General features: G+C 39.3%; 1 protein-coding gene across 1 annotated transcript in view; it reads left to right on the top strand.

The window, feature by feature from the left end:
* Positions 1-26,038, top strand: part of acap3b (ArfGAP with coiled-coil, ankyrin repeat and PH domains 3b) — a 113,621-nt gene that overhangs the window by 46,972 nt on the left and 40,611 nt on the right. The window contains 7 exon segments of the mRNA NM_001083015.2: positions 4,938-4,995; positions 8,778-8,897; positions 8,980-9,033; positions 23,487-23,545; positions 23,773-23,956; positions 24,386-24,430; positions 25,649-25,744. Coding sequence (NP_001076484.2) covers positions 4,938-4,995; positions 8,778-8,897; positions 8,980-9,033; positions 23,487-23,545; positions 23,773-23,956; positions 24,386-24,430; positions 25,649-25,744 — 616 coding nt within the window.

Here is a 26,038-nt window from a genome sequence, read left to right as displayed (position 1 = left end):
TGGTAGCTCAAACCTGGTCGGAAGCAGGTTCAATTCATATAAACAGGATTTGATCGGCTTAGTTCAAGCAAAGAAAATACTGAAAGTATGTACCTAATGATGATATTTTCTTACAGTAGTAGTTATATACGCTTGGGAAAATTGTAAAAATGTAACTATATATATATATATATATATATATATATATATATATATATATATATATATATATATATATATATATATATAATAAAACTTATGCAATCTGCACCGCAGAAATTAAAGTACAAAGACTGCCACCTGGTGGTGCAAAGAGAAAACTTATTGATATGAACTTTTTAGATCGCTTAAGTACAATTTGTGTATGATAATAGACATGCACAATATGTGACTTTTTATATGTGATTAAGTCATAAACATGTTTGGACAGCTAATATGACAGTGATTTGATGCTTCAAAAGTTGCAGATGCCTTTACCAATATCAAAATGCTTTTGTAAACATCCAGTTATTCTTCACATCGATTAAAAAATTGTCTACAAATATACTAATATGGCTACTATAATAAGGAAAACTCGCTCTAACTGTAAAACTATATAAATTGCTCTTCACACATGAAAGGGCCAAGCCTGCAGCCTACAACAAAGGTGGAAAGTTAATGCGTTTTTTATTTAACAAACCGTTTACTGCTAATTTTTATGTAATTTTGCTCACATGGATAGTTGAATATTAATCAGATGATGTCATTTCGCTGCTGTGCCATCAGCCAATAGTTGCATTGCTGATCATGATTTTGCAGATCGATAGATCAGTCCTTCACAACACGCGCAGCGATCTCAGATCGGTTCATCCTGACATTATAATCTGATGTTAATTAGGTTAACTAGGCAGGTTAGGGTAATTAGGCAAGTTATTGTATAATGATGGTTTGCTCTGTAGACTATGGAGGAAAAAATATAGCTTGAGGGGCTAATAATATTGTCCTAAAAATGGTTTTAAAAAAATTTAAAACAGTTTTTTTTATTCTCACCGAAATAAAACAAAAGACTTTCTCCAGAAGAAAAAAAATTATCAGACATACTGTGAACATTTCCTCTCTCTGCTAAACATAATTTGGGAAATATTCAAAAGAGAAAAAAAAAATCAAAGGGGGCGAATAATTCTGACTTCAACTATATATATATATATATATATATATATATATATATATATATATATATATATATATATATATATATATATATATATATATATATATATATATATATATATATATATCCACACATTAGCTTCATGCCTTAACTCCTGTTGGCCTCGTTTTAGTTAGCTAATGTGATCAATGTAAGTAACAGAGCGTGCAGTGTGGAGGACGAGCAGAGCTGCTGAGGGACTCGTGAAAACCTCAGACGTCTCAGTGCTGTTTCTTCAAACATGCACCAACTGAGGCGAGCAGACAGAGCACTGGCTTTTAGCTGGAATCTAAACGGGATTAGGAAGGCTTTCAGACGGCGTGAGATTAGATGTGTCATTGTGTATTTGTGAAACTGATGTTCATGAAGCTATGGCCTAATCATAGATCGTGCTCGCTGCACTGTGAAGATGGCAAGTCTTAGTCTTTCTATTAGGAACAAATAAGCTCTGAGATCAACCGTAAGTCATTGAAGTCAAAAGGGCAACGGTATAATAAAAGATACATCTCTGTGCAGTCAGCCGTATCCGGTGAACACGGCTTAAAAGCCTCTAGCAGACCTGAGTGCACATCTACTTTATGTGGAAGCTGGTGTGTGGTGTTGTTCATGGGGTGGACTGGAGACGATGTGTGGAATGCGCTGTCTCTGACAGCTTTTTTATTACATTTATGTGGACCACAGACACCCGTGTCATAAAGTGCGGAGGTTTTTTCTCTCTATTTGGCATGCGGTCTCAAACTCCTTTAAAACAGCACTCTTTCACCAGTCTTTACTTTATATTCTGATCCAATTCCTCAATGTTTTTCACTGGGCATGACCAATATGTTCCTGAATGAAAGTGAAACTGCCGAACTACAGTTAAAGTAAAAAAAATATATAAATGAAACACCCGAAATAACATGAAACTCCGGAGGAAATGTGGATGGAGTGGTAATGCAATGACATTTATTTTAGGTATCAGCCTTATTCCATAATGGATTTAATCAATTATTTCCTTAAAGTTCCTCACACAATCCCCCATAATGACGATCTAAAGTTTTTGAAATTGTTGCACATTTATTAAAAATAAAAAAGCTGTAAAATGAGATGTACATCAGTATTTACAGCCTTTGCCATGAAGCTCTAAATTGAGCTCAGGTGCATTCTGTTTCCACTGATCATCATTGAGATGTTTCAGCAGCTTCATTGGAGTTCACCTGTGCTCAATTCAGCTGATTGGACATGATTTAAAAAGGCATTCACCTGTCTATATAAGGTCCCAGGGTTGACAGCACAAACCAAGCATGAAGACAAAGGAATTGTCTGTAGACCTCCGAGACAGGATTGTCTGGTGGCACAAGGCTGGGGAAGACTACAGGAACATTTCTGCTGCACAGAAAGTTCTAATGAGCACAGCGGCCTCCATCATCTGTAAGTGGAAGATGTTTGCAACCACCAGGACTCTTCCTAGAGCTGGCCGGCCATCTGAGCTGATTGATCGGGGGAGCAGGGCCTTAGTCAGGGAAGTGACTAATAACCCGACAGTCACTCTTTCTGACCTCCAGCGTTCTTCTGTGGAGAGAGGAGAACTTTACAGAAGGACAACCATCTGTGCAGCAATCCACCAATCAGACCACCAATCAGGTAGTGTGGCCAGGTGGAAGACACTTCCCGCCTGGAGTTTGCCAAAAGGCATCTGAAGGACTCTCAGACCATAAGAAACAACCTTCTCTGGTCTGATGAGGCTAAAATTGAACTCTTCGGAGTGAACGCCAGGCGTTACGTTTGGAGAAAAGCAGGCAGCGCTCATCACCAGACTAATACCATCCCTACAGTGAAGCATGCCAGTGGCAGCATCATGCTGTGGGGATGTTTTTCAGCAGCAAGAAGACTAGTCAGGATAGAGGGAAATATGAATGCAGCAATGTACAGAGACATCCTGAATGAAAACCTGCTTCAGAGTGCTCTTGACCTCAGACTGAAGCAACGGTTCATCTTCCAGCAGGACAATGACCCAAAGCACACCACCAAATTATCAATGGAGTGGATGTTCTTGAGTGGCCCAGCCAGACCCCAGACCTAAATCCGATTGAACATCTTGTGGCCAAGCTTGTTGCATCATATTCAAAAAGACTTGAGGCTGTATTTGCTGCCAAAGGTGCATCAACAAAGTATTGAGCAAAGGCTGTGAATACTGATGTACATCTGATTTTTCAGCTTTTTTAATTTTTTATAAATTTGCAACAATTTCAAAAACTCTTTTTTTCACATTGCCATTATGGAGTATTGTGTGTAGAATTTTGAGGAAATAAATTAATTTAAACCATTTTAGAATAAGGCTGTAACATTAAAAATGTGGAAAAGTGAAGCGCTATCAATACTTTCCGGATGCACTGTATGCGCTATAACATGTAAAACATGAACATGAAAGAATGTACGTGTAAACCAAGTGTGCCGCAAGCCTGCGTTTGAGTGAAGGTCTCGGCCGTTAGATCGCCCCCTGGGGGCTGGCTACAGTACAAGTCATAAAGCCCGCCTCCTCCGTGTTAATGAAGGAAGAAAATATTACACTTGCAATAAAATGTCCCGAAAGATGGTTCTGGTGGATTAAGGCACTGGTTATTGTGCTGAAATAGGTGCAGATCTTCATTTTTGTAAACAGTTTGTTTTTAGCAGTAATTTAATGCTGGGCGTGTCATCGTGATTGACAGCTGTGATTGACAGTTTCTCAAAGCAGCGCGTCTGAGCTTCGGCAGGAGACTGAAGTGTTATTTTTCGATTTCTGTGTTATTTTACCATGATAAAATGAGTTCAGCAGTGAACTATAGTTTCTGACATACATGATCCTGGTGGAACACTGTTTATTCGCTAAGGTCAGGGCTTTTTTCGGGCTTTATTAGTTTGCTGATACACGCCTAACCACCCAGATAGCAAAATACACTCGAGCCAGTTCCAGCTAGATTCTAGCCTGCCGGAGACTTACCCCTCAGAGCTCAGACTGACTACCTCTGCTGGACCTTCTCCGGATGCCTGAACTCACTGCCCGATTCCAGCCCGAGTCAATCGAGCCAGATGCGGCGGCCGAGCGAGCCGGCGCTGCCGCATGCGAGCCGGAATCAGCCCGTGACGCCGCGAGTAGGATATGTGCGCTGCGGCCTGGAGCTGGCGCGATTGAATATATAAAACCCTCATATTTGTTAACGTTATTACATCCAGTTGTGTTGATATGACAGCAAACGCATGCTGAGAAGTTTGGGGGGCGTGGTTTATTTTACATAAAGCGTTTGATTGGAAGCTCGACTCCGCTCATTTTCGCGGCTCCTCCTCTGGCTCCATCCGACAGTCCTTCTGCGCATGTCACGGCTCCAATTTCAGCAGTCTTTTGCGACAGTTTGTGCCCGTCAAGCAGGCGTTTTGCCCTCAAGGCGTTCAATGGGAAAAGGGGCTGTCGCGTCGTCCATATTTTTTACAGTCATTGGTGTAAACATAGTGACAAGCCCCAATCCTTGAAAAAAAGGATCAAAATAAATATATTAACGCAATTCAAATATATAAAATATGAACTGATGCATACTTTAAACTTTAATTACATTGTTCAATTAAAATGATTAAAATATTTTTTTTGTCAAATGAAAAGTTTTTCTAGAGTCATCCGCTATAATTTTGTGGCTCAAAAGCATCAGTTTTGGCACTGGTACTGTTTTAAAAGTATCGATTTAGCACCGGTATCGAAATAACCCCAAATGATTCACAACCCTAATAATAATGTGTTTTTCTTGTGTCTTTGCAGGGCGAATATTGATGAAGTAGAGACTGATGTGGTGGAAATCGAAGCCAAGCTTGACAAGGTATGAAAAAAAGATCCCAATTTGTGTACTCGCAGACTATTCTGTGCCTTTTTGTATTCACAACATTGCATATGTACTGTAAGTTATTCAAACTAAAAATTGCAAAGCGATTAAACACCTATACGACGTGCTTATTTAACAACAACAAAATAGCCAACGCTACATGACAACTTCAGAATAATCTACACAGCTGAGTAAATAGTGTAAGTTCGTGCATAGGGACACATGTCGCCTCATTTAAGAGAGATGTACTGTAGGTCTGATGCCTTCTGAATGCTGAGCTAACTAAGGTCTTGCACATTACCACATGGATCAAACAGCATAACAAATGTGTGCGCCGAGCTAAATCCCAGCTCGTACGCCATACAGGATTAAAGGAGATGGAGAGAGAAACCCATTTAGCTTTAGGATGCTGAATATCTGCATCAGGCATGTGCAGTCTTACAGCTATTTGCTCCTTCAGAATATAATAAGCAGCTTCCAAATCTGCAGCGTCTGCTCATTATTGCATGCGTTTTGCAACATGAGAAACTTCATAGACCTTGTGATAATGTCATTGGCCCTTGAACATTCCCTGCTTCAAACTATATCATAACTGTAACAAGAGGCAATACAATCACATTTTCACGTTAAGACAACTATCATAACATTATTTATCAATATGTGGACCTTTTTGGATTCTCGGAAGCCATGGAAATTAAAAATGTAGAGCAGGAAATACATTAAGAGCAATGCTATTGTTTGCATTCCACAAAATGGTCTATACTTTTAATTTGTGTAATTTAGTGTAAGATGCTCAAATAAAAGGTCAAATAAAAGTTCTAAGATGCTATTCTAGCATTTTAAAAGTAGTGTAATTGTAAACAGGGCTTTTTGAGTCGCTTTAGAGCAAATTAAACTAGTTTTAAACCAAATGAAATTATGCAACAATTTAAAAAATAAATAAATAAATAAAGCTGTTACATTAAAAAAAAGAAAAAATGTGGAAAGCGCTATGAATACTTTCCGAATGCACTGTAATATATAAGAACATACATTGTTTACAGAATAAGACTGTATATAAGTATAAATATATAAAGCACAGAACCCAGTCAAGTGCTAAAGTACTATTCGTGGAGTTCAACAGTTTTATCGAGGTAGGAACAAACGAAAGCTTCAGTCTATTGGTTTTACACATTGGCACTATGTTTCCATCCACCTATTTTGCATTTTGCAAATGCGCATAAAAAAAAAACAGTTGATGGAAATGACATGATGCGCATAAATTTTGAAAATGCGCATAAAAAACGTATGCGCCTAACTGGGTAGGATAAACTTTTTATTCGATAAGAAAAGATGCGCATAAACTGCGATGGAAACACTTTTACTTAAAATGTGTGTGAATGGACAAAACGTCAGGCTGAGCACATTATAAAACATCTGAAATGTTGTTTTGGTCATTATAAAACGCCTTACCGTTTCAGTATTAGTGTTATTATAATATTAATGACCTCCAGAATCAAGAGCGCCTGTGCTCCCTGTCTGACACCTTCAAACGCCACTGCGCGCTCACTGCATGTCAGGATTGTCTTCTGAGGCGCATTCATTTAGAAAAGATTGATGCAGCTTCTCCTACTGCAGCAAATGCAGTTTTTACTGTTGATATTTGGCGCCGGTTAATCATGAAGTGACGATTTTGTTCGCTTTGACTCGTTGGATGGAAACGCTGCTTCATTCGCACAACTTTTATGCGATAATCCAGTTTTGTGCATAAAGTTTATTCGCATTTTTGGATGGAAACATAGCTTCAGTCTTTTTCCTGATGGTAACAGCTGATATTCACTAAAAAGAGGATGTTTAGAATCAGCGCTAATACGTATCTTTTTTTTATTACGATTTAGATTTTGTGTTATCTCCACATGCCTAATTCATTTCATTTTTTGTGTGTGTTGTATATAAGCTTGCTCAATGAACATGAGCAAATGGGTTGTGGTTTCATAAGCCCCTTTCACACATACAGACCTTTCCGGAAAATTGCCGGCAATTTTCCGGAAAGGTTGTATGTGTGAACAGGTCCTTTTTGAAAATACCGGTAAATTCGTTCTGGCTATTTTCCGGAAAGAGAAGTTGTAACATTACCGGCAATTTGCCGGAATGCTGCGCTGTGTGAACGCAGAAGGAAGATTGCCGGAATAAGCGCGTGCACGTCTAGAACGTGCTGACGTGAGACGTCTGCTTTAGCCAATCACAACAGTCAGACGCATTTATGTCCGTGCGGTTTGTGAGAATAAAAGCCTTTGAATATTTTACCAGACACATTTAGCTGCTAGAAGTTAGTCAGATCACGTTAATATGTTCTTCTTAATGTCAACTGTGTAAATAATCATCGATGAGATGCTTATGATAAGCCGTTGTTTGTTTACCTTCAAGCTTTGCGTGTGCCTGTGAAACAGCCTGTGAGCGCCTGCACACGCACATATTATGAACATCTCGACATGCTAAAGTGATCCAGCGAAAGTTGTTCACAATATTGATCATCCACAGAGTTTGTAATTTAGTCAAATGTTTACAAACACAAGCGCAGCCGTTTAAAGCTCATTTCTGGTTAATGATGTCAGAATTTACCGGTATTTTGGAATGGATGTGTGAATGCTCTTTTCCGGAAAATTTCCGTAACGTCCTCGCCTGTGTGAACAGCGCTTTTTTGAATATACCGGTAAAGTCGTTCCGGAAATTTTCCAGATATTTACCGGTATCACTGTGTGAAAGGGGCTATAGTGTCATATCAAAATTAAGGATTTACCAAATGTATCTCTCCAAACATAAATATATAATTATTTCTTATCCCCAAAAATTAAAACAAGCAAAATATAGCTGTCCGGTATATTTTTTATGTAACAAAACATTTCTTTAAAAAACAAACAAAACAAACGAAGGCATTTAAAAAAATAATTATTGTTATGTATCTAAAATTAGCACAATAATCGGTTCTGGGTTCCAGATCACCAGTAACTACACACAAATGGGGACTTAATCTCCTATTAAAGCAATGCTATTGTAAACAAATGAAAATTAAACCTTATTAACAAGAATAACTAAACAAAAGAAAGCAGGTGAAAAGCATACTGTGTATGAAAGGATGATCACATGGTTAAGGTTAGGCCAATTAATATTCTGTTCAAAGAATGGTTAAAGTGAAAGCAACCGGTGCTGCTTACAAAAAGACAAATCTGGAGCTCTTGAAAGCAGCAAGATTGTGTGGGCATGGGCATAACTTTTTGTCAAGTCTATTTGAAGGAGAACCGATCACACCAGTTGCATTTTTAGGCGTGGTTGCTTCACGCAAGGAAACGGGAGCGCGCACGCTTTTTAAACAGTCACACGCATCACATCAGCTGCTAGCGCGATTTTAAGATCACATTTGCATGCATAATGTGTCATCCTTATTGTCGAACCCTGCTTTCAATTTAAAAATAATTTTCAACCAGCCAAAGTGGCTAGTGGTGGTGTCTATCTAACCCCCCAGAGCTGAAATCTACCTGCATTTGGCGGGTGTTAATGTCAAGCACTGATTATTTCATCTTTGCATCAAATTACAAACGATGAATTACCGCTTATGCGAGGCGTTTCTAATGCAAAGTGTACGGAGGTGGGACGTTAAAAACAGTTTGTTGTACTCTCCCATTCAAGTTCACCCAAACATGATGACATATACACTACTGAGAAACCCAGAAATGTGAAAATAGTCCATTGAACATGACAACAAACGCTGTGTTGTGTCTCTTTCTCTCTCTCTGCATCAGCTGGTGAAGCTATGCAGTGGTATGATCGAAGCGGGACGGGCGTACGCCACTGCCAATAAACTCTTCGTCAATGGCATTCGAGACCTGTCTCACCACTGCAAAAAAGAGGAGATGATCTCAGTGAGTTCCCCAGACAACTTTTATCCATCTAACATAAACGACTCAGACAATACTCAGTCCTGGTTATTCTCGTCCTTTTCAGGAATGTCTTGAAAAGTGTGGCGAGAGTCTTCAGGAAATCGTCAACTATCACATGGTAAGACACGTTTCCTCAGGATCACCGCCATAATAAAAAGCACACGCATCTGCGTTCCAGGCATGTGATTCATCGCATGTTAGCATGACCTGTAGTTTTCTCATGGGTGTTTTTATTATGAAACCGTATTACGTGTGCCGTGGGGCGTAACTCAAGCCGGAGATTGTGGATCTCTTTACACGAGGTGTTTCTCATCATATGTGGCTGATTTATTTGAATGTTTTCTCCCACATGCCACCCAAAACCATCTGCAGAGCCAGAAAAGGCTTCTTAGTGCACTGGAGTTTCGAAACAATTGGCATTTTTGACACTTATATTGTGAAGAGTGTATAATTACGACAGTACATTTTGAAGCGATGGAATTGGAAATGGTTGAAGTTGGATTCAAATGTCAGCTGATTTTATGATAGATCTGCATGATATCTTGCAGTATGAACAATATTTCTCTATGGCTTAGCATAGTTAAATTGCAATCTGCAATTTATTTAAATACATACATTTTAACACATTTCTGAACATAATAATTTTAATAACTTCTAATAACTGATTTATTTTATCTTTGCCATGATGGCAGCACATAATATTTGACTTGATATTTTTCAAGACATTAGTATTCAGCTTAAAGTGACATTTAAAGGCTTAACTAGGTTCATTAGGTTAAAGTCAGGGTAATTAGGCAAGTCATTATATAACAGTGGTTTATTCTGTAGACTAGAGATACCCAATGTTGGCCCATGGCAACATTTGGTTTAATTTGTGGCGGAGCAAGCCGGTTCCGGATCCGGCACCTCTGAAATCTGATCCGGCACCTCATTTTACGGATCCCCCTCCTCAAACAGCTGTTCACTTTCCTCTAAGTCACCCGCAATTGTCTATAGAACAAACCATCGCTATACAATGACTTGCCTAATTAACCTAGTTAAGCCTTCAAATTGCATTTTAAGCTACGAGTATCTTGAAAAATACGTAGTCAAATATTATTTGTTGTCATTATGACAAAGACAGTAGAAATCAGTTATTAAAAATGAGTTATTAAAACGTTTATGTTTAGAATGTGGATGGGAGACCATATGGGAACCACATGGGAAAGCTAGGTTGCTGCTGGAAGTGGTGTTAGTGAGGCCAGCAGGGGGCGCCCAACCTGCGGTCTGTGTGGGTCCTAATGCCCCAGTGTAGTGACGGTGACTCTATATTGCTTAGTGAGCGCCATTTTTTGGATGAGACGTTAAACCGAGGTCCTGACTCTCTGTGGTCGTTAAAAATACCAGGATGTCCTTCAAAAAAAGAGTAGGGTTTGACCCTGGCATCTTGGCCAAATTTGCCCACTGGCCTCTGTCCATTATGGCATCCTAACCCTCCCCATTTCATAACTGGCTTCATCACTCTGTCTTCTCTCAACCAATCAGCTTGTGTGGGGTGTGCAGTCTGCTGCAAAATGGCTGCCGTTGCATCATCCAGGTTTATGCTGCTCACTAGTGGTGGATGAGGAGACTCCCCCTATGTGTAAAGCATTTTGCGTGCCCAGAAAAGCGCTATATAAATGTAAGGAATTATTACTATTATTATTTATTATTATTATAAATGTGTAGAAGAAATATTCTTTCCCTTAAACAGAAATTGGGTAAAAATATACTGGGAGGCCAATGCTGTGTTCACACCAGACGCGGAACGCGCGGATAAACAGCGCTATTCGCGCGTAAATTGCCGCGTGAACATTTGAGTTTACTCGCTTCATTCACGAGTCAACCCCCGCTTCATTCGCCCGTCAAATCCGCTTCAATCGCGTGTCAAATTCACTTCAGAACAGACGCGGATTCGCGTGATTGGCAGGGCTTCTGTCTGCCCGGTGACTCTAGCTTCATAGCTAAATGGCTAACATAGATTTTATTTAAAAAAATAACCGTGTTTATGTGCTTTATGGAGACTGAAAAACAGCGTCGATACGTTTAGGGTCCTGTATGAGTCCACTGCATCCTTTCAGAGGTGCATCCAGCTCTGTGAGCTCATAAACTCCACCAGAAACTGAACCTGGATGACGGAGACTTTCAGCGGTGCCTCTGACTGAGCCAAGCCCAGTTTGATGACTTGTTGTCGCTGTCAACTGGAGGATTTGCCCCGGGACACCATCAACAGGTTTTACGTCACAATCACGCCCCCACAAGAGCAAGCTTCTGATTTGTTAATGCGGCGCAAATTTACGCTGAAGTTCAGATTTTCGAACTCGCAAACGTTCAATTCGCCTCGCGCGTATCTCGCTATTTGCACCGCACAATTCGCATCATTCGCTCCGCGCCATTCACGCGGATCGCGCCGCAGGATGTCTATTCGCGCGTTTGCATTGACTTAACATGTAAATCACTCGCGCTTGACACGCGTTCCGCGTCTGGTGTGAACGCAGCATAATAATTTAGGAGGGCTAACAATTCTCTCAAGTGTATATACAGTGTATATACAGACTTCAAGTGTATATACAGTACAAGATGAATTTCCAATGCGAAAAATATATCGCTCTTTACAATACAGAATTTATTTTTCAGTTTTTCCAGCATTGCACAGTCCTATTGCATGAGCAGCAAACCCCAATGCAAAACAGTCTGTGTCTCATTCACATCAGCAGGTGACTAATCAGATTTATTAGTAAACGTGAGAGTGAATACGTCATGAAGAAAGACTCTCTGGGCCTTTTTGCTTTTGCTGTTCTTGTGTAATTGAAAGCAGAGCCCTACATGTCTCCTGTTTCCACAGCCACCTTCACTTTTAAAGAAAGAGGAAATGCCAGCGCTGTGGTATAAAGGACTTGTGGCTTTTTAATTGTCAGCCCCGAAAATGACTGATCCCTCCCTGCTTTTGTAGCATCAGCAGCATTTGAAGAGAAACAGTGCACCGTTTCTTCTGTTCTTCGAGTTTCTTTCGCATTCTCACTGTTTTAAGGTTAATTAGACACTGTTTGTTCTGATGATGAACTGCTTTTGTGAGACTTGACTGTGGTGAAGACTGAATTCCTGGACTTTTACCAATACACATCCTCAGAAAAAGTTGTTTACTTAAATTTGGCATTACAAAAATCTTATGTGCATTACAAGAATCTTATGTGCTTATCTCTAAATATGACCTTTGTGTTGGATTCAAAATGCACTACCTGACATAAGTCTTGTCGTTGATCTCAGTTGTAAGAGCAACAAATAATAGCTTGACTTGTAGTTAATCATTTGGAAAAGTGGCAGAAAGTGGATTTTTCAACTGAATCATCTGTTGAGCTGCATCCCAATCATCACAAATACTGCAGAAGACCTACTGCAACCAGGATGGAGTCAAGATTGTGACAGAAATCCGTCAAGTTTGGTGAAGGAAAAATCATGGTTTGGGGTTACATTCAGTATGGAGAGATCTACAGAGTGAACGCTAAAATCAACAGCCTTTGAACCATGCCCTCTTATTGCACTTTTTGGACTTTCCCAGAATATAGTAGGGTTATCAAGCTGTACTGCAAACGCCCTTGCATTTTTGACACTGTTAGCAAGACGTTGTATTCTGTTATTATGGAAACAAAGATTTCCTCCGAGTTTTGACAACTGGTTGCGAGACGCAATGAGCTTCATCCACTTGGAAAAAATTAGGTTTACAATAAATGGCAATACTAGGGCCTTTTCTGAAACATGGGACCCATTTAGACTTTTTTTTCTGAGCATGTCACATGATTAGGTACTTCATTAATATCCGAGGACTCGTTTTTTATAATTTTGAGTTATTTATTAAATTTTTATTTTTATAGTTTATTCATTTTATTTACTTAATTGTTTTTATTTATTTGATTATTATTTTGTTATTATGGTAAGTAATTTTTTTCTTCTTTCTTTAAATGATAAATGTAATTTCAATTTATGTTATGTAGAGGGTAGGGGTGGGAATAATATCTGTTTAAATTTCTCTGTAAAAATACTTTGTTATATCTGAAAAGTTTAATAAACAAATAAAAAATAAAAAAATCAACAGCCTGAGGTATCAAGACATTTGTGCTTCATTACAGTACAAACCACAGGAGAGGGACAATTCTTCAGCAGGATAGCGCTCCTTCTCATACTTCAGCCTCCACATCAAAGCTCCTGAAAGCAAAGAAGGTCAAAGTGCTCCAGGATTGGCCAGCCCAGTCATCAGAAATGAACATTATTGAGCATGTCTGGGGTAAGATAAAGGAGGAGGCATTGAAGATGAATCCAAAGGATCTTGATGAACTGGGAGTCCTGCAGGAACGCTTTCTTCGCCATTCCAGATGACTTTATTAATAAGTTATTGGAGTCATTGCAGAGATGTATGGATGCAGTCCTCCAAGATCATGATGGAGTCATTCTTGAATGACAATATTCATTATGTTTCCACTGCAGCAGGACTTTATATTCTATACTGGACATTATTTCTGTTCAGTGACAAGACTTTTGTCAAAGCAAAGTCCGACCTTACTGTCCTAATGAAATCATTAAAAATCAAGGCATGATCATATTATATTTTTGTCAAATAAGTGTAATCTAGAGGCCTTTGCCTTTCATATAAGCCACTTTTGATACCAAATGATCAACTAGAAGTCAATTTATCATTTGTTGTTCCTAAATCTCGTATAGGCGACAAGACTTTTGTCAGGTAGTGTATGCCATGTATATAAATATGTATATGTGTGCATAAAGGAAATCTCCACAGAGTAGAACATTGAACTACTTTGAACTAAATTGGCCATTGTGTATGAGTGTGAAGGACTGGGTTGCGGCTGGAAGGGCATCAGCTGCGTAAAACACATGCTGGAATAGCTGGCGGTTCATTCTGCTGTGGCGACCCCTGAAATAGAGACTAAGCCGAAGGAAAACGAATGAATGAAAGTTATCTACCCACCTCATGTGATTGATGAAGTCCTTGCGCATATGGTGGTTTTCCCTCTATTCATCCCAGAACAGGTGTCTGTCTATGGGAGGAATGACAGATAAAGGCTGTGCGCTGAAAGCACATTACTTTAATTCACTCCTCTTGTTCCTGCTCACTGCTGTTTTTCCTGGGTCAAAGCTGTTAACCTGCCACTCTATAAATCTGAAGCCTGGCGGTTTTACTCTGGATCTAATCCTTCTGCCTCATAAATCCAGAACGCCCATCGCTGCCAGGTCCTGCGACCATAAGAGGAGATTTTGTGTAGGCAAAATTCATTGACACCCCGTGTGTTTGTTTCTTGTTCGTAATGCAACAGCCACATGCAAAACAGGCTCATTGTGAATACGTACCCTTGTATACATTTCTGGAGAGCACGATTTATGTAGCCAGAGGTATGTATGGCTGCATTTCATCTTTAAAGTGAACGCTATTGGGCGGTATGATGTCGATGGCTTCTGTTTCATCTACAACAGGGGTGTCAAACTCAATTCCTGGATGGCCGAAGCCCTGCACAGTTTAGTTCCAACCCTGCTCCAACACACTTACCTGTAGGTTTCAAACAAGCCTGAAGGACTCAATTAGTTTGATCAGGTGTGTTTAATTAGGGTTGGAACTAAACTGTGCAGAGCTGCGGCCCTTTTGGAACTGAGTTTGACACCTGTGATCTACAAGCTCTTGTGTATTCTATAGTCTGTGTGGAAACCCAGCTAGTCTTGCTATAGCTACCACACAAGATTTGATGACACAATATAAAACGTTATAAACCCTTACTTTCATTTATTATTACAAGTTCCAGCTATTGTACAATGTTTACTGCAGTTCTTATGGTATTTTACCTCCTGCTAAAATCTTCTGAATTCCCCATGTGCTGCGTTATGTAACAAGAGCGATTCCAGACGTAAGAATTGGGTAATCTTCATCATTTCAAGATTTTCATTGTTTTTCTCGATACCACAACTGAGGATCTGAAATCCAGCTTGCTTTCTTTCCACTTGAAAGCGACAGAGAACTCTTTGACCGCTGTTATTGATCTTGTCCTCTTCCTGCGATGTCCCAGCATGCTTTCTGCAACACGTTTTTTGAATTAAACCAACTCAAGTGTACAGTTCATGAATGGCCCAGCCGTTTGGCAGTCGGGTCTTGTAAAGCGGTCTCGTATGGAACAGATTTTTTTTTTGTGTGTGTGTGTTTTATGCAGGAAGTCAAAAGCTGAGCAGGCAGTTCAGAGTCGCATGTAGACCAGTCCAACAGCTTGCAGCCAAGTGCTGAACATGCTGTCTGCCTCGAAAGCATGTCACTTCCATTACTGCTCCAGCCAAAAGAGGCTACCATCTGATTCTCCTCATGGAAGATTTGGTTGTGACTGTTTGCCTTTCTGTGGCCAGCCGTCCTCTTTGACCTGATTGTATTTGAGCGATTATATGCAAATGTCAGCCTTGCAATGGAGTTCTTTGTGTAAGCAAGTATTTTACAGTACTTTAAATATAATTAATAATGTCTCTATCAAATATAATAGTTTGAAAGCATTGACAAAGTCACACAGGTGGCAATTTCACATCGGGAACATCCTTGACCATAATTTTTGTACTTTCTTCAGTGTTGGGCAGTAGCCTCGCTACAAGTAGTGACGGTAGCTTAACTGCATTTCTCAGTAGCGTGGCGGTAACATTGCTACTTTCTAAAGGCTGATTTATACTTCTGCGTTAAACGCCGGCGTATGCTACGGTGCTGACGCATAGCCCTTCACCGTGGCCATCGGCGTCACTGACGTGGACCTCTCAAAAAATGTAACTACACGTCGCAACGACGCGTAGCGCAAGCTCTGTGATTGGTCGGCTTGGTAGCACTGATGAGTCTGGGCGGGACCGAGAGCCGCGCGAATGGCGCGAGCGATTGTTTACAAGTGTGGAGTCCCGTGAAGGAGCTCTGGATGGAAAGTTTTGTTTTGTGTTTACCTCATAGTTAAAGTTGTTGCACGTCCGCCGGTTCCTGCCTCAAAATGAGCGAGTTTGAGTCACTTGTACATTCAGGAAGTGTTCAGGAAACGCAAAACAGCAGCGAAGAAACTCGACACAGAGGAAGATTTACACCTCACTGCCAACTAGCGTTTCGGAAGTGTTAATGCAGATCAACAGAGACAGCGCGCAGAAGTATAAATGCACAGCCACGCGCGTTGCATGCGCCGTGGGTTACGCCGGTCACTTGACGCAGAAGTATAAATCAGGCTTAAATCAAATAGCTTTTCAGTAGCAAAGCTATTTTATTAGTCAATTAGTGCAGTAGCGTCCACACAAGCTACATTTACCAATTGCGGATCAATAAGTGACGGCACCAACATTCACAGAGCTGTGAGGCTGGTGTGTAGCCAATTAAAGTAAATACATATGATGGCGAGAACTTTTTGGTGCCAACCAACTAGGCTAACACGAGAAATTTGCCTAATGGAAACATGACTGAGGGCGAGGAGTAATTTTAACCGGTAACTAGTTCAACCGGTTCACTTGGAAGATCTGATTAAAAAGAATGATTCGTTCGCGATCGCTAATACAGAAATAAAACCAGTTATTGTGCACAAATGTATTAAATTATACTTTGAAGTGTCTGCTTGGGTCGTGTTTAATGTTGTCACCGTGCTGCTGTCATGTCCAGCTGTTGTTGTTTTTTCGCTGGAGCAACAGCGAGGATGACTGGAGGAGAACCAGTTTGATCTGGCCAATGGCAGAAGGATTACAGACTCTGAGGTGCCGTATGGGTCAAACACCTGCAGCTCGAAGTAAATAGATTTACTTCTAAAAGGCTTGCATTTATTCATGTATGGTCACCACAGCGGAACAAACCGCCAACTTATCCAGCAAGTTTTTTACGCAGCGGATGCCTTTCCAGCCGCAACCTATCTCTGGGAAACATCCACACACACATTCACACACACACACTACGGACAATTTTAGCCCACCCAATTCACCTGTACCGCATGTCTTTGGACTATGGGGGAAACCGGAGCACCCGGAGGAAACCCACGCGAAGGCAGGGAGAACATGCAAACTCCACACAGAAACGCCAACTGAGCCGAGGTTCGAACCAGAAACCCAGCGACCTTCTTGCTGTGAGGCGAAAGCACTACCTACTGCGCCACTGCCTCGCCCAAAAGGCTTACAGTATCTATTAAATACATTCACAAAGATGGAAATGAAGGAGGTTTTTGCTATAATTTTAGTTAGTTTCAGTTAGTTTTGTATGTACACAGTACAGTTTCAGATCTAGTTTTTTTTACTTTTATTTTTATTTCAGTTAACGAAAATTTAAAGCAAGCTGCGTTCCAGTCCAGTTCAACTTTATTATGTCAATGTCTCTGACACCGCCTACAGTCTTATTTATCAACTTGATAGCAACCATCTTTTTAAAGACGGTTCTTCTTAACAAAGTTTAAGGCTAGTCAAGATTAAATTGCATGTTTGCGCAGTCTCAAATGTCTTAAAATACGTCAGTGTAATTTTTTTGTCTCCAGGTACACACCAGTAATATATTTTTCTAAGGCCATTTTTATAAATATGGCTTAAATAGCCTAATTTAACTAAGTCCTAGTCCTGGCTTGATCTAAGCCCTGCTTGTGAAACTGGGCCCTAGAGTGTAATGTAACTGATGTGTTTTATGTCGTAGAGTAAATTGTGAAAGTATCTTGAGTTTGTGTTAGCCACGGACCTTATTTAAGCAATTTAGCCGAAATCCTTTTAAAAACAACGTTGGGACGAGGGAACTGGAACTGCTAAAATGCTAACTCGCTTCCGGGTTTTTGCATACGAATCGACGTCAGTTTCTCCACTCTATTGATTTCCTAAAGAAGCACGTTTCCTGTCCTCTACATCCTGGTCCTCTCATTTCAATCAACATCTGACTCCACATACACTTCAGTGGTTTTGGTGCCCACTCATTAATGTCTTTCGTTTTTTCCTCTCGTTCACTCATGCTTTGTTCCACTGCTGAATCTCTGATGCTTCACTGACTCCTCAGCTCTGTGTCTGGCTCTACATAAAAAGCCTGTGCTTTCTGAAGTACATGTACCGCCGGCTGCAGGCCACGATTAAACCTCCTCTCACACACACATACACACACACACACACACTCAAATCTGTGTGCGCCTGCAGTCACTCATCGTCTTCAGAGTCCTGTCGTGCTCTTGATGTCTTTCTCTGAATGTTACCCGAGGTAAAGCTTTGCGGTTCTCCACAGATCTGAGGTGAAACCCAATTAAAGAGAGCTCTCACAGGCAGGAGGAAACGAGAATCCGAAAGAGGTGTGATTTCGGTGTCTGGAGATGCCACCGCAATGTAGAATCATTAAGTGCTTAGTAAAGCATGCTGGTTAATTACCCTGCCGAGCAGTGTTCAACACGGACACCCATCCTTAAACTCTTTAACCAGACTTTATTACGCGGCTGTCTGGAAAATTTGATTGTAATTGGTCAGTTGCTACATTTCAAGGTATGTTTTTGCCAGATAACAACCGCTGAAACTAATTACACAGACTCATCCAGGTACTTTGGATCATCTTGATCATCAGTGAATATGCTTTAATACATATTTATATGTCTATTTAATATACCAGTGGTCCCAAATTCCCTGGGTCATAGGCCGGACAAGAAATTCTTAATTATTTTTGTTTTATTTGTTATCGAAGTCTCTTTAAACAAATCCCTAAACGATCTTTTATTTTGAAAAATCATTTATTTTGAATTTTATTTTGATTTTTTGTATTCTCCCGGTTACATTTCAGTCACTTGAGTGCCAAAATTTAACCCACAAGCTAGAAAAATGAGTAAGAAACAGATTTCTTTGTCTTCAGATGACAGGAGCTACAACCACGAAAATGTGAAGCGCTGAAGATGAGAGAGCGAAAATAACACTGACAGATCTTGTTTTAGAAACCACCTAAAGTTACTAATAATGGCACATCTTAGTAGTAATCATGTGCTGTATGTTAATCCACCATTTACACTTTTCCAAGAGTGGATTAAAGACTTCCAGTGGCTTCAAGTCCGCTATGAAAATAACTAAAGCCGTTCACTGTAAAGTCTGTGGGACGGGGTTTGCAGGTAACAGCGTTTGCCACTAAATCTACAGATTTTAAGCGCGAGAGGTGCTGTATAATCCTTCATTTAATCCTCACGCTGCTGTCAGCCGTACAAGCGGCAGCTATATGTAAAATTTCACAGCTCATGTAAAGGCCGTTATTGCTATTAAGATGAGATGCAAATAATAAGTTGTATATCAAAATAAATGGGCGGGGCGATGGATTGCGATGCCGGCTCAGCATCGTGAAGTTTATCAGCCATTGGCAATGGACGATGGCATCGTCTATCGACCCAAACCCAATAAGTAGTGTTTTGAATTTAATAAAAGCATAATAATCATGATTTATGAAGTCATGATTATTCTTCTGACTATAATTGTACAACCAAAATCTATAATTGTTGCATCCCTAATTGTTACGCGGTTTAAAACTTAACAAATGAATGTGTCTGAATGTAAAAGAAGCCTACTTAATCAATGTACTGATTTTGATGTGCTTCGAAATACAACATTTGAATATGTTTGTAAAAAATATCCCATTGTATAATGCAGTAATGTTATGTAAGTTCAAAATACAATAAATCAGGGGTTCTCAACTGGTTTAACATAAAAAAATCACAAAGACTTATAAATAAACTATATTTTATTGCTATCATTTAACAAAATGTAAAAAAATTTAGAAATATTACAAAGTAAAAACGTCAAATACTGTAAACAGTGGTTAGGAAAGGTTCAGTTACCATGAACTAAACGGAACTGTTAATAAAACATGTCTGGTTTCTAAATGTCGTGTTAATTTAGAAGGTTTCGAGCTCTATTGTGAGAGCACCTCGCTACTTATGACACACTGAGGTTTAAAGTCTTTTTTGTCGTCAATATATGTAAATCCATACTTTACATATTCAGGGTCGTACTTGCGCTTCGACATATTTGTTGCTATATTTAAATTAAATTTCACATGTCAAACGGTAGGGTTGTCGTGCACGCATTTCAAAATAAAAGTCAAAACAAGTTAAAAATTAAACTTTTGTTGTTTTTTTGACCACACACTCCGCAACCCACTGAAAATGTTCTCGCGACCCACCAGCAGTTGAGAAACACTGCAATATATCAATGTTTAATTTAGACATCACTTACATTGCAAGTCATATCTCTCCGGTCCCTCATTTGGGATGCTTTTCATGAATTGGCCCCCCATGACATAGCCCTGCCTTAAAGCATGATATAAACAGAAATGTGAGCAATTTTCACCGTTGCAATCCTGCTCATCAGTATTGACATAGCAGCAAGCAGGGGCACAACCACACATTTACTGAAGGGTATACGGGTTCAAGTTTTGCACCCTGTAAAATGTTTAGTGTAGAAAATATACAAAGACAAACTGCCTAAAATTTTCTACTTTATCAAAACTTTACTGGCAAACTTTTTTTGTAACTAAAATTAAAATAGTTTTGACCAAAAAAAGTAGCCAAAAGGCCTGATGTATCATTATGATACATAATAAATGTATAAAAACATGTATATGGTATAAAAATAGATCTTGATTTAAAGAGTAATAAACATTTCAGTTCCAAAAAAATGTAAATATTATGACTCAGTATGAATCATTATAATCAAGTATATAAAATTCATATACGGGAATTTTTAATCCAAATATTATTTTCTATTTTACCTGAAATATGTTCAGGTCTGTACTTGCATAATATATACATTTTGTGTCCTCCCTCTTATTTTGGCAAATTAATTAATTAATTAATTAATAAAGAATTTGTTTCAGATTAATCTTATAAGTTTTGACCTCAACTGTACTGTATTTATGATTTGACAGTTTATTTTGATAAAAACATAAAAAATGTAAACGGTTACATCTACATGAACACTTTATTCACCTTATTCTCCGCCGACGAGTGGGCGCTGCCATTTGAATCTTTTTGGCTCGAGACTTCCGGTCTCATTCACTTCCATTCATTTTTTTGACGTTAAAAACTGCTCATTACGCTGCTTGATGTTGAAATTTGATATTTCCTTATTATAGTATTCTACTTGGTCTATATAGTCTTGCAAACATTTGTTTGTAGAGCAAGTAGTTTGACCGTTTTCTGCCGTTTATTATTCCTAGTCGTTTCTCCCATAGGCGACTGAATCGGAAGTTCTAAGACAATCGTGAAAACAGGAGCACTTCCGCATTTTAGAATAAGGTCAATACCTGGCCTAAATGATTTTGAATGAAAATGTGTGCGCCAACATATGCAACTCATTCATTTTCTTGTCGGCTTAGTCCCTTTATTAATCCGGGGTCACCACAGCGGAATGAACCCCCAAGTTATCCAGCAAGTTTTTACGCTGCGGATGCCTTTCCAGTTTCTGGGAAACATCCACACACACATTCACACACACACTCATACACTACGGACAATTTAGCCCACCCAATTCACCTGTACTGCATGACTTTGGACTGTGAGGGAAACCGGAGCACCCGGAGGAAACCCATGCGAACGCAGGGAGGACATTCAAACTCCACACAGAAGCGCCAATTGAGCCGATATAATACTTTTCATAAAATGTTAAACAGATTTTTAACACAACATATTTATTTATTTTTATTTTTGGAAACTATTAATAAGCATAATTTCAAAAATCATGTGTGGCGCACCTATGCATATACTGCATACCCCCTCTTTGCGCCACCGACAGCAAGCATCCCTAATGAAAGAATTGGGACATTTTAACTGCTTGAATGAAAAAAGAAATGCTGATTCCAGTCTAGTCCTTTGTAAAAATGCAAAGGCTGGGACTTGATGAAAGCGCTCAAAATGCAAATGTCTAAGCATCTCTGCTTCATCTTCTCCCAGTTCTTCCTCTCTCACATGCTGGCTTTACCCTGCAGACACGCTGCCCTCCTGCTGCATGTGACAGCCTCTATCACATGCTCTCCCATTCAGCTTATACATTATTTCAGCCTCAGAAATACGGATGAGAGCAGCATGGAGGCCCGTTCTGCTGACATCATGTATGATCCGCACTGACAGACTTGTCATTTTTACAGCCTTCATTGAGAGCTTTCCTCAGCAGAGCCTGGGGCTGAGCGCATGTGCACGCTGTAGTTTTTGTGACCTGGATGACGTTGGTGTGTAATGTCGCTCTGCCAGCTCGTGTGGGATGCATCTGTGAGGTGTTTAACCCCTGACCGTGACGTTTGAATGTGTGTGTGTGTGCGTGTGTGTGTGTGTGAGGCTCTTTAGCTTCAGTCGATCTGCTTTACGCACACTAAGCTTCAACCGCCCTGCCATCTGCTGGTGATGTAAGAGAAATGCATCTTTTATCTACCATAACTCCATAACTCAGTGTTCCCACGTGTCATGGAATTTTCTAGAATATCATGGTGTATTAAAAAGTCTATTCCAGGCATTGAAAGTCAGGGAATTGCATGTAATATTTTGGTTATCGTGGAAATTCAGGGATTTTTGCTTTTCATTTTAAAATGTTTTTTTTTCTGTACTTTGTTTTTGTCCTGTCGTTTCTTGTGTTTTGCCTATTGTTATGGTTTGGATATGCTGTTTAGTGCATTTTCTTGTCGGCTTAGTCCCTTTATTAATCCGGGGTCGCCACAACGGAATGAACCGCCAACTTATCCAGCAAGTTTTTACGCATCTCTGGGAAACATCCACACATACATTCACACACACACACACACACACACACACACACACTCATACACTACGGACAATTTAGCCTACCCAATTCACCTGTACCACATGTCTTTGGACTGTGGGGAAAACCGACGCGATGGCAGGGAGAACATGCAAACTCCACACAAAAACGTCAACTGAGCAGAGGTTCGAACCAGCGACCCAGCGACCTTCTTGCTGTTAGGCGACAGCACTACCTACTGCGCCACTGCCTCGCCGCGGGAAAAATTACTGTTGATAAAAGATTATTGCCTAAAGTTGCTGGTTTTGCATTGACTTTTCTCAAAAGTTATTATTATTGTTAAAGATGTTTAATCCTAATATATAATTTAATATATTAAATTTAAACATCTTAGATAATTATATTAATAATTAGAACAATAGATGAAGCATTTGACCACCCCATAACGGTTCATACCATTGAATTCTTAAAATTATTGTTTTAATTAATTTCCATTAATCTTTATTTCTCTAGCGCTTTTACAATGTAGATTGTGTCAAAGCAGCCTGACATAGAAAGTCTAGTAAACTGAAACTGTGTCAGTCCAGTTTTCAGAGTTGAAGCTTAGTTTAGTTCAGCTCCACAAGTCCCAAGACCAAGCAAGCCAGTGGCGATACCATCTACAGTACCACTGTGAACTGTTTTAATTATAGGGGTTAAACCCACCCAAACCCACTCTGATTTCAACCTACTCCTGTTTTATTCAGAGTACCATTATAGCCACTTCCTCAATATATATTTTTACCAACTCACACGTTTTGTTTTTTTCTTGCTTATCTCTTGCAGATCCTGTTCGATCAGGCCCAGAGATCCGTAAAGCAACAGTTGCACAGTTTTGTGAAGGAGTGAGTTGCATCTTATGATTTCTCTCTCTTTTTACTCTGGAGCCCAGCTGTGTCCAGCTAAGATCAGACTAGAAATGGCTAATACCACCCTGGAAATGGCCCAAACCCCTTTAAAAGGTCGACCAGCTAAAACCAGCCAACCATCTTAGGCTGGTTTAAGCAGTTGTATTCAGCAGGACGTCCTCATGGATTTTGCATGTCTGACTCTGTGATGTGTGTCTGCGCAGGGATGTTCGTAAGTTTAAAGAGACGAAGAAGCAGTTTGATAAGGTGCGGGAGGATATGGAGATCGCCCAGGTGAAGAACGCGCAGGCGCCCCGCAACAAACCACACGAGGTGGAGGAGGCGACCAGCACCCTTATCACCACCCGCAAGTGCTTCAGACACCTCGCCCTCGATTACGTACTGCAGGTAAAGAGAACTGGGTATATTTCAGACAAGGGAGCATGATTCCCGTTGATCTATTGTTTCATACATCAGGCCCGTAGCCAGCCTGGTGAAAGCGGTGGTTGTTTTTTCTTAAGTAGTGGACCTTTTTGCAGTTATTTACTTCATTTTCTATTTAATCATGAGATTTTAATGCATTTAGTGACATTTTAAGCACTGTTTTTTTTGTATTAGCTTGTCGGATGGTCATCATAGCATAGCACATGTTTTGATCTACCAAAAACCTTTCCTAAAGATTCAGAATAAAGAAATATGAAAAAAAAAATACTTATTGATTTACATTAATTACATCATGCATCATATTTATATGTAACTAAAGGTTGCAGGTTTTAATCCTAAAATGCTTTCCATACAAGCAGCAACTAATACACCTCTCTTAATAATTTTCTCCAGATCAATGTTCTTCAGGCCAAAAAGAAATTTGAGATTTTGGATTCGGTAAGTGCATTTAAACACCACACTGAAATAAAATATTGCTCTCTTATTTTTTTGATGTTGAATCAAATTAACTGTTCTAGTCATTTTAACTTCTATCAGTCAAGCTGACCAAAAATATTATGTTACACTTTGCATAACTTACAAAATCTAGCTGAAACCTGATTAACTTCTTATATACACATAATACAGTATGCAGGCTAACGATGTTTATGTTTATATATATATATATATATATATATATATATATATATATATATATATATATATATATATATATATATATATATATATAATTACTTATATTTAATTGTAACTTATAAATTAATCTGATTGCAATGCAGTAATGTGCACTTTTTGTAAAGCTGCTTTAAAATGATAATGATTATAGCTGCACAATATATCGAATCCGTATCAATATTGCAATGTAATCATTCCCAAATTGATTATTTTTTATTATTATTATTATTATTATCATCCCATTGATTATTTGCACGTGTTTTTGATGTCTATGATTGTATAATGTGTTTTAAAGCATTCAGGTATACGAAATTGTCCAATTTTTGACCTTAACTATGATTCATTTTATTGAATTTTTTTTATCATACAGTTACTGTAATTGAATACTGTTAGACTCAGGAAATTATAAACTCTTTGTTACAATTGAATCTTGTTCTTGATTGTATTTATAGATTGGTATGCATGAAAATAGTCATAACACATGCAAATACAGAAATGCACTGCAAATAGCACAGACCACAACTAAAACGTGTCGGGAGGAGGGGGGGGGGGGGTTGTTTATTAAATTTAATGGAGATGCAAATAGTAAACATTAATTCATCAATCTCATCAACTAAATTCGTGCATTAAAGTACTCTCAACACATGCAAAAAAAGAAACGCACTGCAAATAGCACAGACAACAACAAAAATGTGTCAACGGAATCTCCAAAATTTGAAAGATTGTTTATTAGGTCTAGTGGAGATGCTCTCCCTCTTTCTAAATGGAGATCGCAGTGTAACATTTATTCCAGTATCGTGCAGCCCTAAAAATGATTATGAAAAGCGCTCTACAAATAAACTTGAATTTAATTGAATTATTAAAATAAGTAATACATAAAAACATTTGTAGTCATGATTTTTTGTCATATTATTTTGATCACAGTGCATGTGAAAGCATCCGTCATGGGTTTGTGTACTCAGCATTTGCTGTGCTCTGCAGATGCTGTCCTTCATGCAGGCTCAGTATGGGCTTTTCCACCAGGGCTTCAACCTTCTGGATGAGATCGACCCCTACATGAAGAAACTGGCGGCGGAGGTGAGGCAGATTCTCATTAACTCGCTGTGTGTTGCTGGACATGTGCTGACGGGCCCCGGGCTCCACATTAATAAAGCCCAATGAGAGATAATGCCTGTCCTCCAGGGGAAAGACAAATTGTATCTGTTAAGATAGCCAGGCTTACATTTAACATTGAGATTGTTGTATACATGTAGGCATCTGTCCCTCATTTAGTTTGTTTAATAATTAAATTTTTTCGCATTACATTTGCTGTATCTGTGTGTGTGTGTGTGTGTGTATACCTGTTTGTGTTCTCTAATTTTCTCCCTTTTT

The sequence above is a fragment of the Danio rerio genome, chromosome 11 (assembly GCF_052040795.2).
Source record: "Danio rerio strain M-AB ecotype USA chromosome 11, GRCz13ab, whole genome shotgun sequence".
Classification (NCBI taxonomy): Eukaryota; Metazoa; Chordata; class Actinopteri; order Cypriniformes; family Danionidae; genus Danio; species Danio rerio.
The sequence above is the reverse complement of the archived record's forward strand: the minus strand, read 5'-3'. Positions and strand labels throughout refer to the sequence as shown.